At 41.6% G+C, this 12702-nt stretch overlaps 1 protein-coding gene across 1 annotated transcript; it reads left to right on the plus strand.

Moving 5' to 3' along the window:
- The first annotated feature begins 1282 nt into the window (after nt 1-1282).
- LOC132565952 (protein kish-A) lies at nt 1283-12147 on the plus strand. Its single transcript, XM_060230567.1, has 4 exons — nt 1283-1453; nt 5636-5745; nt 7155-7189; nt 11401-12147. Exons 1-4 carry the CDS (start codon nt 1451-1453, stop codon nt 11469-11471), a joined length of 219 nt encoding a protein of 72 aa, XP_060086550.1. The 5' UTR covers nt 1283-1450; the 3' UTR covers nt 11472-12147.
- The last annotated feature ends 555 nt before the right edge of the window (nt 12148-12702 follow it).

Below are 12702 nucleotides of genomic sequence, written 5' to 3' on the forward strand. Positions count from 1 at the left end.
TTTGTACTGGACTACCAAGGGAATTCTTACAGTTTTGTGAGAGCAATGGTCCAGTTTTTATTTTATATATGTTCTAGTCAGCTATTCAATTTTATCTTTTCTTTCCTCTAGGGAGCTAAAAAAGCAGGTAATTCTCACCTCTTCCATTATATTCTAACAACAACCCTGTCAGGTAGGATAGAGCAAATGACCAAAGTAGGTTAGAGCAACTGACCAGTGAGTTGACAGTTGTGTGGGGACTGGAGCTCAGGTATCTGTGGTACTAGTCTAGCACACTAACCAGTGTATTATAGAAGCTTTCTTCTATGCATATAAACCTGAGACTTTTTTTTACTCCAGTTAATGAACCAAGGAAGAGCAAGTAATTTACAGCTTTTTCCATAGTTAGCAAAAAATAATAACATGTAACCCTTATTACAGTTTGGCATAGTGGTTGAGCACACACTCTTATCTTGGAGAACTGGGTTTGATTCCCCACTCCTTTACATGCACCTGATACAAGTTCTCTCAGAGCTGTTCTGCGCAAGAGCAGTTCTCCAAAGAGGTCTCTCAGCTTCATCTACCTCACAGGGTGTCTGTTGTGAGGAGGAAAAGGGAAAGGAAGATTGTAAGCCACTTTGAGACTGCTTCAGGTGGTAAAGGGTGGGGTATAAATCCAATCTCTCTTCTTGTCTTAATCTTTCACCACATGAATAGTAAAGAATTGGACACTGGACACATTTTTTTAAAGTTGACAACTATTAGTTAGAAAACCTGAGCGACAGGAATTTTCCACCCCATAGAACTAAATTAACGATGTTCTAAATTGAAAGCTACTTTAAAAATAGTCCTTCTGGGGGTTATCTCCACACCTACTAATCCACCTAGGAAGAGGGCAGGAGGCATTATTCCACGAACAGAGTCTCTGCTGGCGTTTAGGACTACAAAGCAGCTAAGAAACACTGAAGCGAAAATAACTTCACGTTCATAACAGAGAGGAGCACTGCTATCTTCGTGTGTAGAACAAGACGGCCCAGATAAAGAGCCCGCAAACACACCCTTTCAAGGAGCACCCTGAGAAACTTCTCTTGGCTTCACCACGTGCTACTAAAGCAAAAAGAAATCTCACTCGCAAACACGATCCCACACATCACCTCCAGCCTTTCCAACGCCTTCACTCTCCTACCTCACACCGTAGTGGAAACCTCACCCCACGACTTCCTTGAGCAAAAACAAACGCTGTGCCCCTCCCTCTTCTTTCCCCCTTAGCCAATTATAATCCTGCAGGGTCCCACCAACGCTTGGACCATCCCATCCTTATCATCCAATCAGGCATTCATTTACACTTCGCTTAAGCCAATCCGAAACTCCTTCCCAGCCAATGAAAAGCGTATAATGTGCTGGTTCTTCCAAATCCCCGCCTTCTTCTTTACTGCCGGATGTGTGATGTGGCTCGCGGCAGCTCGTAACTATGGTAAGAGTGGCGTTGGCCGTGAGGGAGGAGGGTGATTTTTCTTTCTCGCTGGTCCGCTTCTCGGTTCTGTATTCGGAGTTCTGCATGGGATGGGGTGGGTGGTCGCGGGGTTCAGTGCTGCCCCGCCTTCTTTGCTGCTTGTTGCACCCACCCACTCCGATCTTTATAGAAACGTAATAGCGGCCTAGTCTTAAAAACCGCAACAAAAATATTTAATAGCTTTCCCTAATTGCCGCGTTGATCTGTTGTGGCAAAACGAAAACGGCATCTTCTGATGCAAAAAGACTGCAATACCTCTGCCCCAAGACTCCGCTTTGTTTTCAGTAGGCTTGTGGTGTGATGTCTTTTCCTGAGGATGTCACCTATTATTTATTATTTCTCCGCTGCGTGTGACACCTGAGGGCTGAAGTCTTGTAGGAAGCCTTCCATGGCCGTGTCCTCAACTGACATATTCTCCCAGCAGCTATTACATGCTGCTTTCTAATCTGCTGTTCTTGAGTTTTTAAGACTTCTTTTTTGGGGTCTGAGTAGAAGTCGGATCTACATGAATCTTCATGAATTCATATGATTTTTACATTGAAATGAAATAAAACCAGTATTATTCTGTAGATCCTGTCTTAGACTATAGTCAGGACTACAAAAATCATGCCTCAACGAATTCGTGGCGCCTCAGCAGTGCAAAAACAGGATTCCAAAGCACGGATCCTTATGAATTCATATGATTTTTATGGTGAAATGAAATCAAACCACCATCATGAGGTAGATCCTCTCTTAGACTATAGGCAGCACCATAAAAATCATGCCTCCACGAATTTGTGGCACCACAGCACTGAAAAAAAACATGTTTCCAAACCACAGATCCTCATGGATCCTCATTTTTGCTTTAGGCCACCCCAAGATCACCAGCCAATCACATATCATGTTTATTGGCAGATTTTGCACCACAGAAATCATGGATCCACGGCTTCGTGGCTCTGCCAGGGACCAAAAACTTGGTTATGAACCTTCTGCTTTGGATACCCCCAAGCCCTCCATCCGATCACATATCATGTCCATGGGTAGAACTTGCACCACAGAAATCAGATCCACGGATTCTTTGCAGCACCATAGACCAAAAACTCGGTTTTGAACCACTGATCCTCATGGATCCTCATGATTTTTGCTTTCGATCCCCCCAAGCTCATCATCCAATCACATATCATGTGAGTTTGCACCACAGAAATCGTGGATCCACGGCTTCATGGCAGCGCCAGGGACCAAAAACTTGGTTTTGGACCACGGATCCTCATGGATCCACATGATTTGTGCTTCGGATCCCCCGAACCTCACTATCCAATCACATATCATGTCCATGGATAGCGCTTGCACCACAGAAATCAGATCCACGGCTTTGTGGCAGCCCCAGAGACCAAAAACTTGGTTTTGAACCACGGATTCTCATGGATCCACATGATTTCTGCTTTGGAATCCCCCAGGCCCACCATCCGATCACATATCATGTCCATGGGCAGAGTCTGCACCACAGAAATCATGGATCCGTGGCATCATGGCAGCAGCAGGGACCAAAACCTTGGTTTTGAGCTACGAATCCTCTTGGATCCACATGATTGTTGCCTTGGATTCCCCCAAGATCACCATCCAGACTTCACCAACATCCTATGAGTTGTTCAAGCTGTCTCGTCACAAGTACGCTGTCTAGTTGTCGGTGCTCCTGTTTCATCCCCTGGATTTCCTCAGTATACCAGGAGGATGATTTTGCACAGGAGCACAGAGAACATCGAGGCGCAATCTCTTTTATGGCTTCAGTGAGATGGGAATTCCAGTCCCCTACCAGCTCATTTAAGGAGGGCTGTAGATCCTGCAGAGTGTTCTGGAACCCAATAGGGTCCATAAGTCTCCACAGGCAAGCTCATTTAAGGAGGGCTGTGGATCCTGCAGAGTGTTCTGGAACCCAATAGGGTCCATAAGTTTCCACAGGCAAGCAAAAACCAGCTCGTCACCCAGACAGGGAAGAGCAGAAATGTCCAGCCAGGCCTTCAAAACCAAATAGTCTGACCAAGGCACATCTTCCTTTGAGGCTAAGTCCACATTCAACCCCGTACTAAAGATCAAATCCAATGTGTGGCATGCCTGATGTGTGTGGTCCGAGATGATTTTTTTGAGTCCCAGTGCTGCCATGGAAGACATAATTTCCATAGCCTGAACAGAAGTGGCAGGCTTGTCTGCATGGACATTGAAGTCTCCCAAGATCAATAGCCATGGGAACTCCACAGCCCACCTGGCCACCATCTCCAGCAGGCTCAGAAGGCCATCCGCTGGTGAGCTAGGCAATTGGTACACCACACAGATGGCCAGAATCACCTCTGACTCCTACACCAGGCCAGCACATTCAATTCCAGTGATTTTTGGGATGGGGAGTGGTTGGAAGGAAAAAACGTCATGGATGAGCAAAGCCACCTGCCCTCTTTGTTCGAGACTGATGCAAGACCGAAAAACCTGGTGGAGCAAGCTCTTTCAGGGTGACTGTTCCCCCTTCCTGAACCCAGATCTCAGTCACACAAGCCAGGTCTACTTACTGAGCTACAAGGTAGTCTTATAGAGTCTTGGAATTCTTTTTGGTAGACCTGGCATTGCATAGCATCAGTGTTAAAGGGGAGTATATAACCTGTGCCCTCCCACCAAAGTTTCAAGGGATGTGACAAAGGTTGGAAGGGGACCGAGCATGTCCATATCTCTGTTTCCTTCCATGCCAAGACCTTCTCCCACCACTATACCTCCTTCTGCCCTGGATAACTGGAATCCCCAGTCCAGAGCTGGCACTTTACATGATGTTCTCAATATGCATGCTGTTCTCCATATAGTATCATAGAGTTGGAGGGGACCTCCTGGGTCAGCTAATCCAACCCCCTGCACAATGCAGGAAATTCACAAATATCTCCCCCTAAATTCACAGAATCTTCATCGCTATCGGCTATCTAGCCTCTGTTTAAAAACCTCCAAGGAAGGAGACGTCACCACCTCCCGAGGAAGCCTGTTCCACTGAGGAAGCGCTCTAACAGTCAGGAAGCTCTTCCTAATGTTGAGCTTGAAACTTTTCTGATTTAATTTCAACCCATTGGTTCTAGTCCTACCTTCTGGGGCCACAGAAAACCTCCTCTATATGACAGCCCATCATGTACTTGAAGATGATCATATCACCTTTCCAGGCTAAACATGCCCAGTTATCAGTCAGGCCTAGCTGTGTGTTAACCCTTAAGGATGTTACTGAAGCATGCTTGTGGCCTTTCTAACTAAAATTGTGTCCCACACTTCAGGGGCCAGGATCAAGATAACAGAAATCCATGATATCATTTATCTGTTAGCACATATCTAAGCCACCTTTCTATCTAAGAAACATGCATGGTAGTTTTATCTTACATCAGTTTAAAATATAGATTTCAACTATAAGCACTTTTCTTCTAGTCAAGTCAGCCTTTATTGGCATAAAAATAACAGTACAGAAATGTACATGAAAGTTGTGTTTCTTTATTCTAGAATTATTTAGTTTTACTTTCAGATCAGATCACTCTTTCTGAAAGTGTACCTCTGGTAAACCAAGTGCTGCAGCTGCCTGTAAGCTTTTAAGTTAAAAAACTATAAGCAAGAAGTCTTCCTTCTCCAAATGTGTATATATTTAAAAACCAGTTGAAAGATTGTGTTCCATTCTTCAATACTACGTTATACTTGGCTATAGGCAAGAAATAGAACTTCTAACAAAGCTGTGCTTCTGAAAAGATAAAACTGAAGGTAGAAGCAGAGTTGGTTCTCGGTTTAGCTCCCATCCCAAAGTTGCTTAAAAGTATACCTCTTATATCCAATAACTTACTTTTGTAGGAAAAATTAAAATGCAACTCTTGGAAGGAGAAGGGATAGCTTCACCGAGTTCCTCCTCTAGTTCAAGGAAGAGGAGTAGAAATATGTGCTACTTCCCCACCTTGTTGTTGCAGTCATGGATGATTATCTGCCTCTGCAGACTTCTTGCTCCTATCTCTATCCTTTGGCAAAAGAGCCGCCTTCTAGAATAAAAAAAAAAAGCACATCTTTCTCTTCGCTGATAAGGACTAAGTGGCTAATAAGTAGGGCAGGAAGAGTTTATGAAGATTGAGCCATAACTCCTGTTTTGTTATTTTTTCCCCCTTGTAGTCTGCAATCTTCAATTTTCAGAGTCTACTCACAGTAATCTTGCTCCTTATATGTACCTGTGCATACATAAGATCCTTGGCTCCCAAATTACTGGATAACAATCAAACTGGGTATGTGAACACTTAGTAAATTTTTCAGAATATATGTAAGTAGCTTATTTACATCTGGATTTTTTTTCCTTTTCTGATGGGATCATTAATACAAGATCTTAACAAGATCTTTTAAATAATTGAAAACCTACATTTCAATCATTTATCAGTCCAGCAACATTTCTTCATCTTTATAAAAAGGAGACTGATAGCCTGTGCTCACAAGCAGCCATTTTGCATCACAGAACAGAAGTTAATTGTTTTTGTTGTTGTGCAAGATTAAAAAAAGCAGTACTTGAGAAGATTCAAACACCAATAAGCAAAACAGAACAATACCTACCCTTTAGGCACTAGAACACTGAATTGTTTGCTGTGGTGATTTGAGTTTGTAAAATCTATATATATTATTGTAAACTGTACAGGCTTTTCAGATTATTAAAACTGTGCCTTTAAGGTACATAGTTTTCCCCCTATTAAATGACTCTTAATTGAATTATACCTATTTTAGGGTCATAAGCTAGTGTTCCTAGATATCTCATTTTGCATAAGTGTGATCTTTTTATGTAATTAATTAATTTGGCTTTTATCCTGCCTTTCCCATGAATGGGCTCAGGGCAGGTTACAACAGTAGTTATAAAATATAAAATACAACTTATAAAACTTAAAAACTATGACAGCAGATAGCTGTAAAAATGGGGTATTGCTGTTATGCTATCTTATATGAAGTTTTGTTATCTTATATGGAGTATGTAGTTAAGGATAGTGCTATTGTGCTGTATCTAATGTTGGCATTTTCTGGCTGTTTGGCGTGTAAGCATCTTAAGCTGAATGGATTTTTGCCATTTCACAAGTGGAATCCTCCATATCCATTCTGTACATTTCTCTAAAACAAGGGTCTTCTGCTGGTACAAGAAAGTCCTTCTCTGATGGAAGAGCCTCTTGAATCAGCAAGAGGCACAGGACCCAGTCTTTGCCATGCCGATTACATACAAGTAACACACAAATATTTCTTGCTAAGACAGTTCTCTTCATCTGTATCATTCTGTGTAGGAACGTGCTGTTCATTGAAACAGGGATCTGTGTGCTGATTGACAGCATGGGATCAGGGGGAACAATCATCTGTGAGATTGAAGACAAATTTCAAAAAGCATGTAAATGGATACATAGCCAGAGGCCTTTGGGGGTTTGTTCTCCTCAAAGAATAGGTTCTCTCCTCCCCCTGTTATACAAGAAACTGTTTTTATGACTTAGGATATTCAGAGAAACTTGTAGGATAAAGAGGAAGGGGTCTTTTCAAAGAAAAAGTTTCATTGGGCATGCCTAAAGTAGCTCTTTGGATTTTAGTTACAACCAGTAAATCTTTATTTGAATTGTATCTCCAATAATATGATTGTTGTGTTTTTTTCTGATTTCTTTTAATAACTTTTCAGATTACTGGGTATATTCTGGAAGTGTGCCAGAATTGGTAAGTATATGTTAAGTCTGTATTGTGTTGTCCCGTTTTCAAAAATATAGTTTTATAGTTAAGTGCATTTACTGAAAATATGATATCAACAGTATTATTCAAAACATTTAAAGCATTGCCCTCTTCTCTGAAGCTGTGATGTTTACCAAAGCCAAATTGGCTTTTTAGTGAAATTTTATTAATGTTACCTGTGCTTTTTTTTAAATGTGGGGGGAGGGAGGGGATGGGTGCTGGGACTCATATATAAAATTGTGCTGTTTTCCACAAGTTCCTCCATCAGGACTTGGGAGGACCCCTAAATGGTGCTAGTAGTCAGTACTGGAGAGTACCACCACACACAAAAAGGTATAATGTTCATTTGTATTCCAGCTTCATACATTGCACATATAAAATGATACATTTGCTTATTCAAGAAAGGGGGCAATTGCCTCTTTCCCCACTGTAGCCACCCCTCCCCATCACATCCTACACTGTTTCCAAAAGCCCCCAGTTTTCAGGAGCAGTGTTGGTGAAGGCACAGGGCATACAGGGCTGGTATATGAAAGTGTAAGCAGTAAATATCCATTCCACAAGTAGTCATTTGAATCTAACCCTGGAGATAAAAGTAAAAATTCCATATGTAGTATGTTATTAACGAATAGAAATTTTCACAATAAAATTGTCTTTAGACACTGTCTCTTAGCCTAAGTGTCCTCCAGGACTGTTGCAAGCTTAAAGTCTGAGCAGTCAGGTTAGAACTGATAAAAGGAAATACTTCTTCACCCAAAGGGTGATTAACATGTGGAATTCACTGTCACAGGAGGTGGTGGCAGCTACAAACACGGACAGCTTCAAGAGGGGATTGGATAAGCATATGGAGCAGAGGTCCATCAGTGGCTACTAGCCACATTGTATTGTTGGAACTCTCTGTCCAGGGCATTGATGCTCTGTATTCTTGGTGCTTGGGGGGGGGCACAGTGTAAGGGCTTTTAGCCCCACTGATGGACCTCCTGATGGCACGGGGATTTTGGTCACTGTGTGATACAGAGTGTTGGACTGGATGGGCCATTGGCCTGATCTGACATGGCTTCTCTTATGTTCTTAAAATGGAAGGACTACAATAGTTCCTTTCTGAGTTCCCTGGAGTAAGAGCAAGCTGTAAATATAGTAGATATGAGGAATGCAATGCATTTGAACTGTGATATGGTTATTTGAGGTCAGACTTAGATTTGACTTCAGATCCTCAATCAGCCATGAAATTCAGTTGGTGACCTTAGGCCAATCACTCTCTTGACCAAATCTTCCTCATAGGATTGCTGTGAGAATAAATAGATGAGAGGAGAACCATGTATGACAGCAATGAACAGCAAGCAGTGTTCCCTTTTAGCTGAGTTAGTGTGAGCTAGGTCACAGTTTTCTAGCCTCTGGCTCCCACATTTTTTTTTCTTAGCTCAGGAAAAATGACCTCAGAGGAAGCCAATTTCCACAGTAGTTCACAACTTTAATGCCAGTAGCTCACAAAGTAGAATTTTCACTCACAAGACTCCATAGCTTAGAGGAGAGAATATTGACTGCAAGTATTTGCAGATCCCAAACTTCTAGAAATCCAGTGTGTGGATCAAAGCTTAATCTTTGTTATAGCGCCATGTGAATAGAACGTACTTGTGCTTTTTCCCCCATATAAACTATTTTTGTTCTTGTTCCCTTTGTATAAAGATAAGCACATATACACATTAGTGTAGTAAGCAACTCTGCCTCTTCTGTTTAAATAGCCTTTATGTTTCTGCTTCTAAACGGACAAGCTGCTGCCTATTCACAAAGTAGTGCTAACAGATATTTTATTCTAATGGATGATAAATGCCTCTTTCAAGAAAATTAAGAGCAGAAAAGATCAAGCCATATGAAAACTGTAAAGCTGTAGGAGGCGAACTTCCTCAACATTAATTTTAAACAGATGTGAAATTGCAGACATTAATTCACACAGCTATTTGTAGTTTAATTAAATGTGTGCCAGATGATGACAATGTCTTGTAATGTAATTGTCATGACCTTACTTATGGGAAGCATCACTGAAATAGTTCTTTCTATGGAAAGATTTCTTAAATTGGCAGCCAGCGTGTGTAAGAAGATACGCATATGCATATTGAGTGGAACACACCACCAATTCAGAAGCCTTAGCCATTTTATTTCCTTCACATAGTTTTGGCCTTTCCCCCTAGCTTTTTAAAATGTTAACCAGAAAAGCATATTCAACTACAGTTATGTGCCGCGTCTTTTATCTTGCTTGAGGAAGAACATGGCTATGCATATTCGTTAGTAGCCAAGGACAGCAAATAGCACTATTCTGTGCAAGGAGTAGGCTGCATCTAGGTATGGGAAGAGGGGACACAGAAGTAGATAGATTCAGGTGGGTAACCTTATTGGTCTAAAGCAGCAGAACAAAGTTAGAGTCCAGTGGCACCTTTAAGACCAACTAAGTTTTATTCTGGGTATAAGCTTTCATGTGCAAGCGCACTTCCTCAGATAGAGGAGTAGCAATGTAAAACTTCCAGAAATTTTAAAGCCACAGGGAATTATTTTTCCGGAAATAGAAATTTTAGGGCAGTTGAAATATATGCAGTCTTACTTTCTCCTATCAAACCTTTTACTCACTGAATAAAATAAAAGATAAAAAGGCATATATAATTGTACTGTTTGACCAAAATGGAATTTTAAAATGTGATTTTTCCTTCATTTTAATAAGAAAGAGTTGAAAAATGCCACTACCATAGCACATATATCTTTGATTTTAGCTGCCTGAGAGGAAGGCCCGTAGCTACGGGCATGGGGCTGTGGGGGCACAGCCCCCCGACTTCTGGGCTGACTGGAGGCCCCAACCAGCCCCCAAGGCCTCTGCCATCGTTCTGGGGGCTGCCGCTGACTCCATGAGCATTTGGCAGGCAAGGGCAGAAGCAGTTCCAGCCTCCCGCTGGAGTTAAAGGGCCCCCGATCAGCAGTTTCGCAGAACCTCTAACTAACACAGGGGCTGGGGCTGCTTCTGCCTCCAGCCCTGCGCACTATTTTAATGGTGGGGAAGGAAGGGAGGGTAGTGGTGGGGAAAGCAGCAGGGAGAGGAGGGAAGGGAAGCTCTCCCTTTCCTGCCCCTCGCCACCACCCTCCCTTCCCTGCCATTAAAATAGCACTGCTATTTTACACATAGATATTACATGAACAGCAGGTAAACTATAGTCTGCCCAAGTCATAATTTGCCTGGAAACCAGAACTGCAAACCAATTTGTTCATAGTATGTGGATAAACAGAAAGAAAGGAGCATGCACAAGGCCATGACAAGAAACCAGTCTTCCAGATCTTGTAAACTGTACATCTCTGTCAGTTCCCTTATGTTGTTAAGCTTCTCAGTCACTGATGCAGATGTCCTAGGTATGGACCAAAAAGTATTCTTTGTGCCCACATTAATGAAACAGACTTAGCATTTATATAAATTCAGCACTGGGTCTAGGGCACGTGGCACTCCAGGCAGGTTCCCTGCCCTGTGCTGCCGCCCTCCCTTCCTCTGCAATGCTGCATTGCAGCACCACGTGCCGTTGCGTCCCCCCTCCCATCAAAGCGCGCCACACCGAGGCTGGGCACTACCAGTTTTGATGCAGCTGGCATCTAATCCTTCTTTGAAGAGCGTGCTGGAGGGAGAAGGCTTCTCCCCACTCCTTTCCGGAACTGGAAGTGAGGGGGAGAAAAGCCAGCGCACTCTTCAAAGAAGGAACAGATGCCAGCTGCATCGAAGCTTGTAGGGCCCAGCCTCAGCACACTTCTTTAATCGTGGGGGGCAGAGGGCAAGGGAAGGGAGAGGGCCAGCAGCAGGGGATGGGGAGGTAGGCAAACTAGGCATTTGTCATGGGCACCGGGGGGGGGGAGCCCAGTTTGGTGCCCTAGGCAACTGCCTAGTTTGCCTAGTGTGCGAACCGGCCCCACCTTAATTACGAGATTATTCCCAAAACTTTCCCTGAAACACATTTAGGCAAAAATTGTTGAAATTGACATTTTGCACATTGTCTACATACCATGTATTTCCAGTAGGAAACAAAGAGTGTCCCAATGACGTTGCTTGTATTTTTCATTTATTTTTTTCTCTCATCTCCCAGCCTTATGTTGTTTGAACTTATTTCCAAAAGGTATACTTGCTTATGCAGTGAAAGCTAAGACAGTAATTCAGTATTGTGTCTTTTTTTTTTCAGGTGAACGGAAGAGCCCTTATGTTGCTGTGTGCTGTATAGCAATGGCCTTCAGTATTCTGTTTGTCCAGTAACAGTTGAGGAAAAGTCTGGAGTATGTTGGCTGTCAAACTACAGTGGGGGAAAAAGACACTGGGAAGCAGAAAAAATGGGAAATGTGTTCACCTTAATTATCCACTGGACAAGACAAATTTGTGACAAGTTCCTTATTTTACATAATAGAAGACGGGGGGTGCATTACTTTGTAATAATTCATTTATTAATATTCATATGTGTAGATTTTCCATATTCCTTCATGTGAACTGTATTCTGAATTTCAATTGAGATTTTAGATAGCTTAAAAATTCCTGTTTGAGAGGTGATTTGATATTAAAATCCCAAACCCTAAGTGTTTAAGTTATAAAATGTTTACAAAATCTGCAGAAAACATTATTGAGAAAGGTGAAGTAAAACCAAATCATTATCATTTATTGCTAAAAATTATGTCAACATTATTCTGACTGTGAACAAGACCAAATTTTAAAGGTAGAGAAATAAAAACAGAAGCTTTAAGAACAGAACAAATTTAAAGCTAGAACCACTGATGACATTAATAAGAGTTTGGTATAAAAAACAGTACTGTGTTAGAAAACAACTGTACACAAACTGTATCCTATTCACTATCAATTCAACAAGGTCTTTTTCTTTTTGAGTCAGTGCTTGTCATATATTTTTGATGCACCTGCTGTTTAATAAACAATTTGTATAATTGCTGTGCATTAATCTTATCAGCCGCTCTGTAAACTCTGAAACTTATTTGAGTACATGAGAAAAATATTTATAGTTCAGCTGTTTAGGATGGAAAAAAGTATTTTCCAGTTTTTTCTGAAATGTGGTTTTTAAATTCCTTGACCAGCAATTAGATGTTAGATTTTGTTTTGTCCTTGGCACTTCTAAAAGCTCAAACCATTACTGGTGATTTCAGTTCAGAGTGGATCAATATTAACTAATGTGGCTATTCATTTTCCTGGTTAACTGCTTGTAAAACAAACACACCATATTTTATATTCATTATATTTCATAACAGATAATAGAAATACCCTAGTCTCTTGAATGTATTTTTGTACCAAGCAGGTTTTATAAATTATTTGTTGTAGTCTACTTCTTACAAAGTTCTCAGACATTTTGCTGGATTTTTCAGTGTTAGGCTGTGTACAAAAAAATGAGCATGTGCATAATAAAAATTCGTAGGGTTGGCCATAAGTCAGAAGCCAGTTGATAGCACTTAACACACACACGCCCTCGATTGACATGATTTAACAAATT

Source organism: Heteronotia binoei, unplaced genomic scaffold, assembly GCF_032191835.1.
Source record: "Heteronotia binoei isolate CCM8104 ecotype False Entrance Well unplaced genomic scaffold, APGP_CSIRO_Hbin_v1 ptg002242l, whole genome shotgun sequence".
NCBI lineage: Eukaryota > Metazoa > Chordata > Lepidosauria > Squamata > Gekkonidae > Heteronotia > Heteronotia binoei.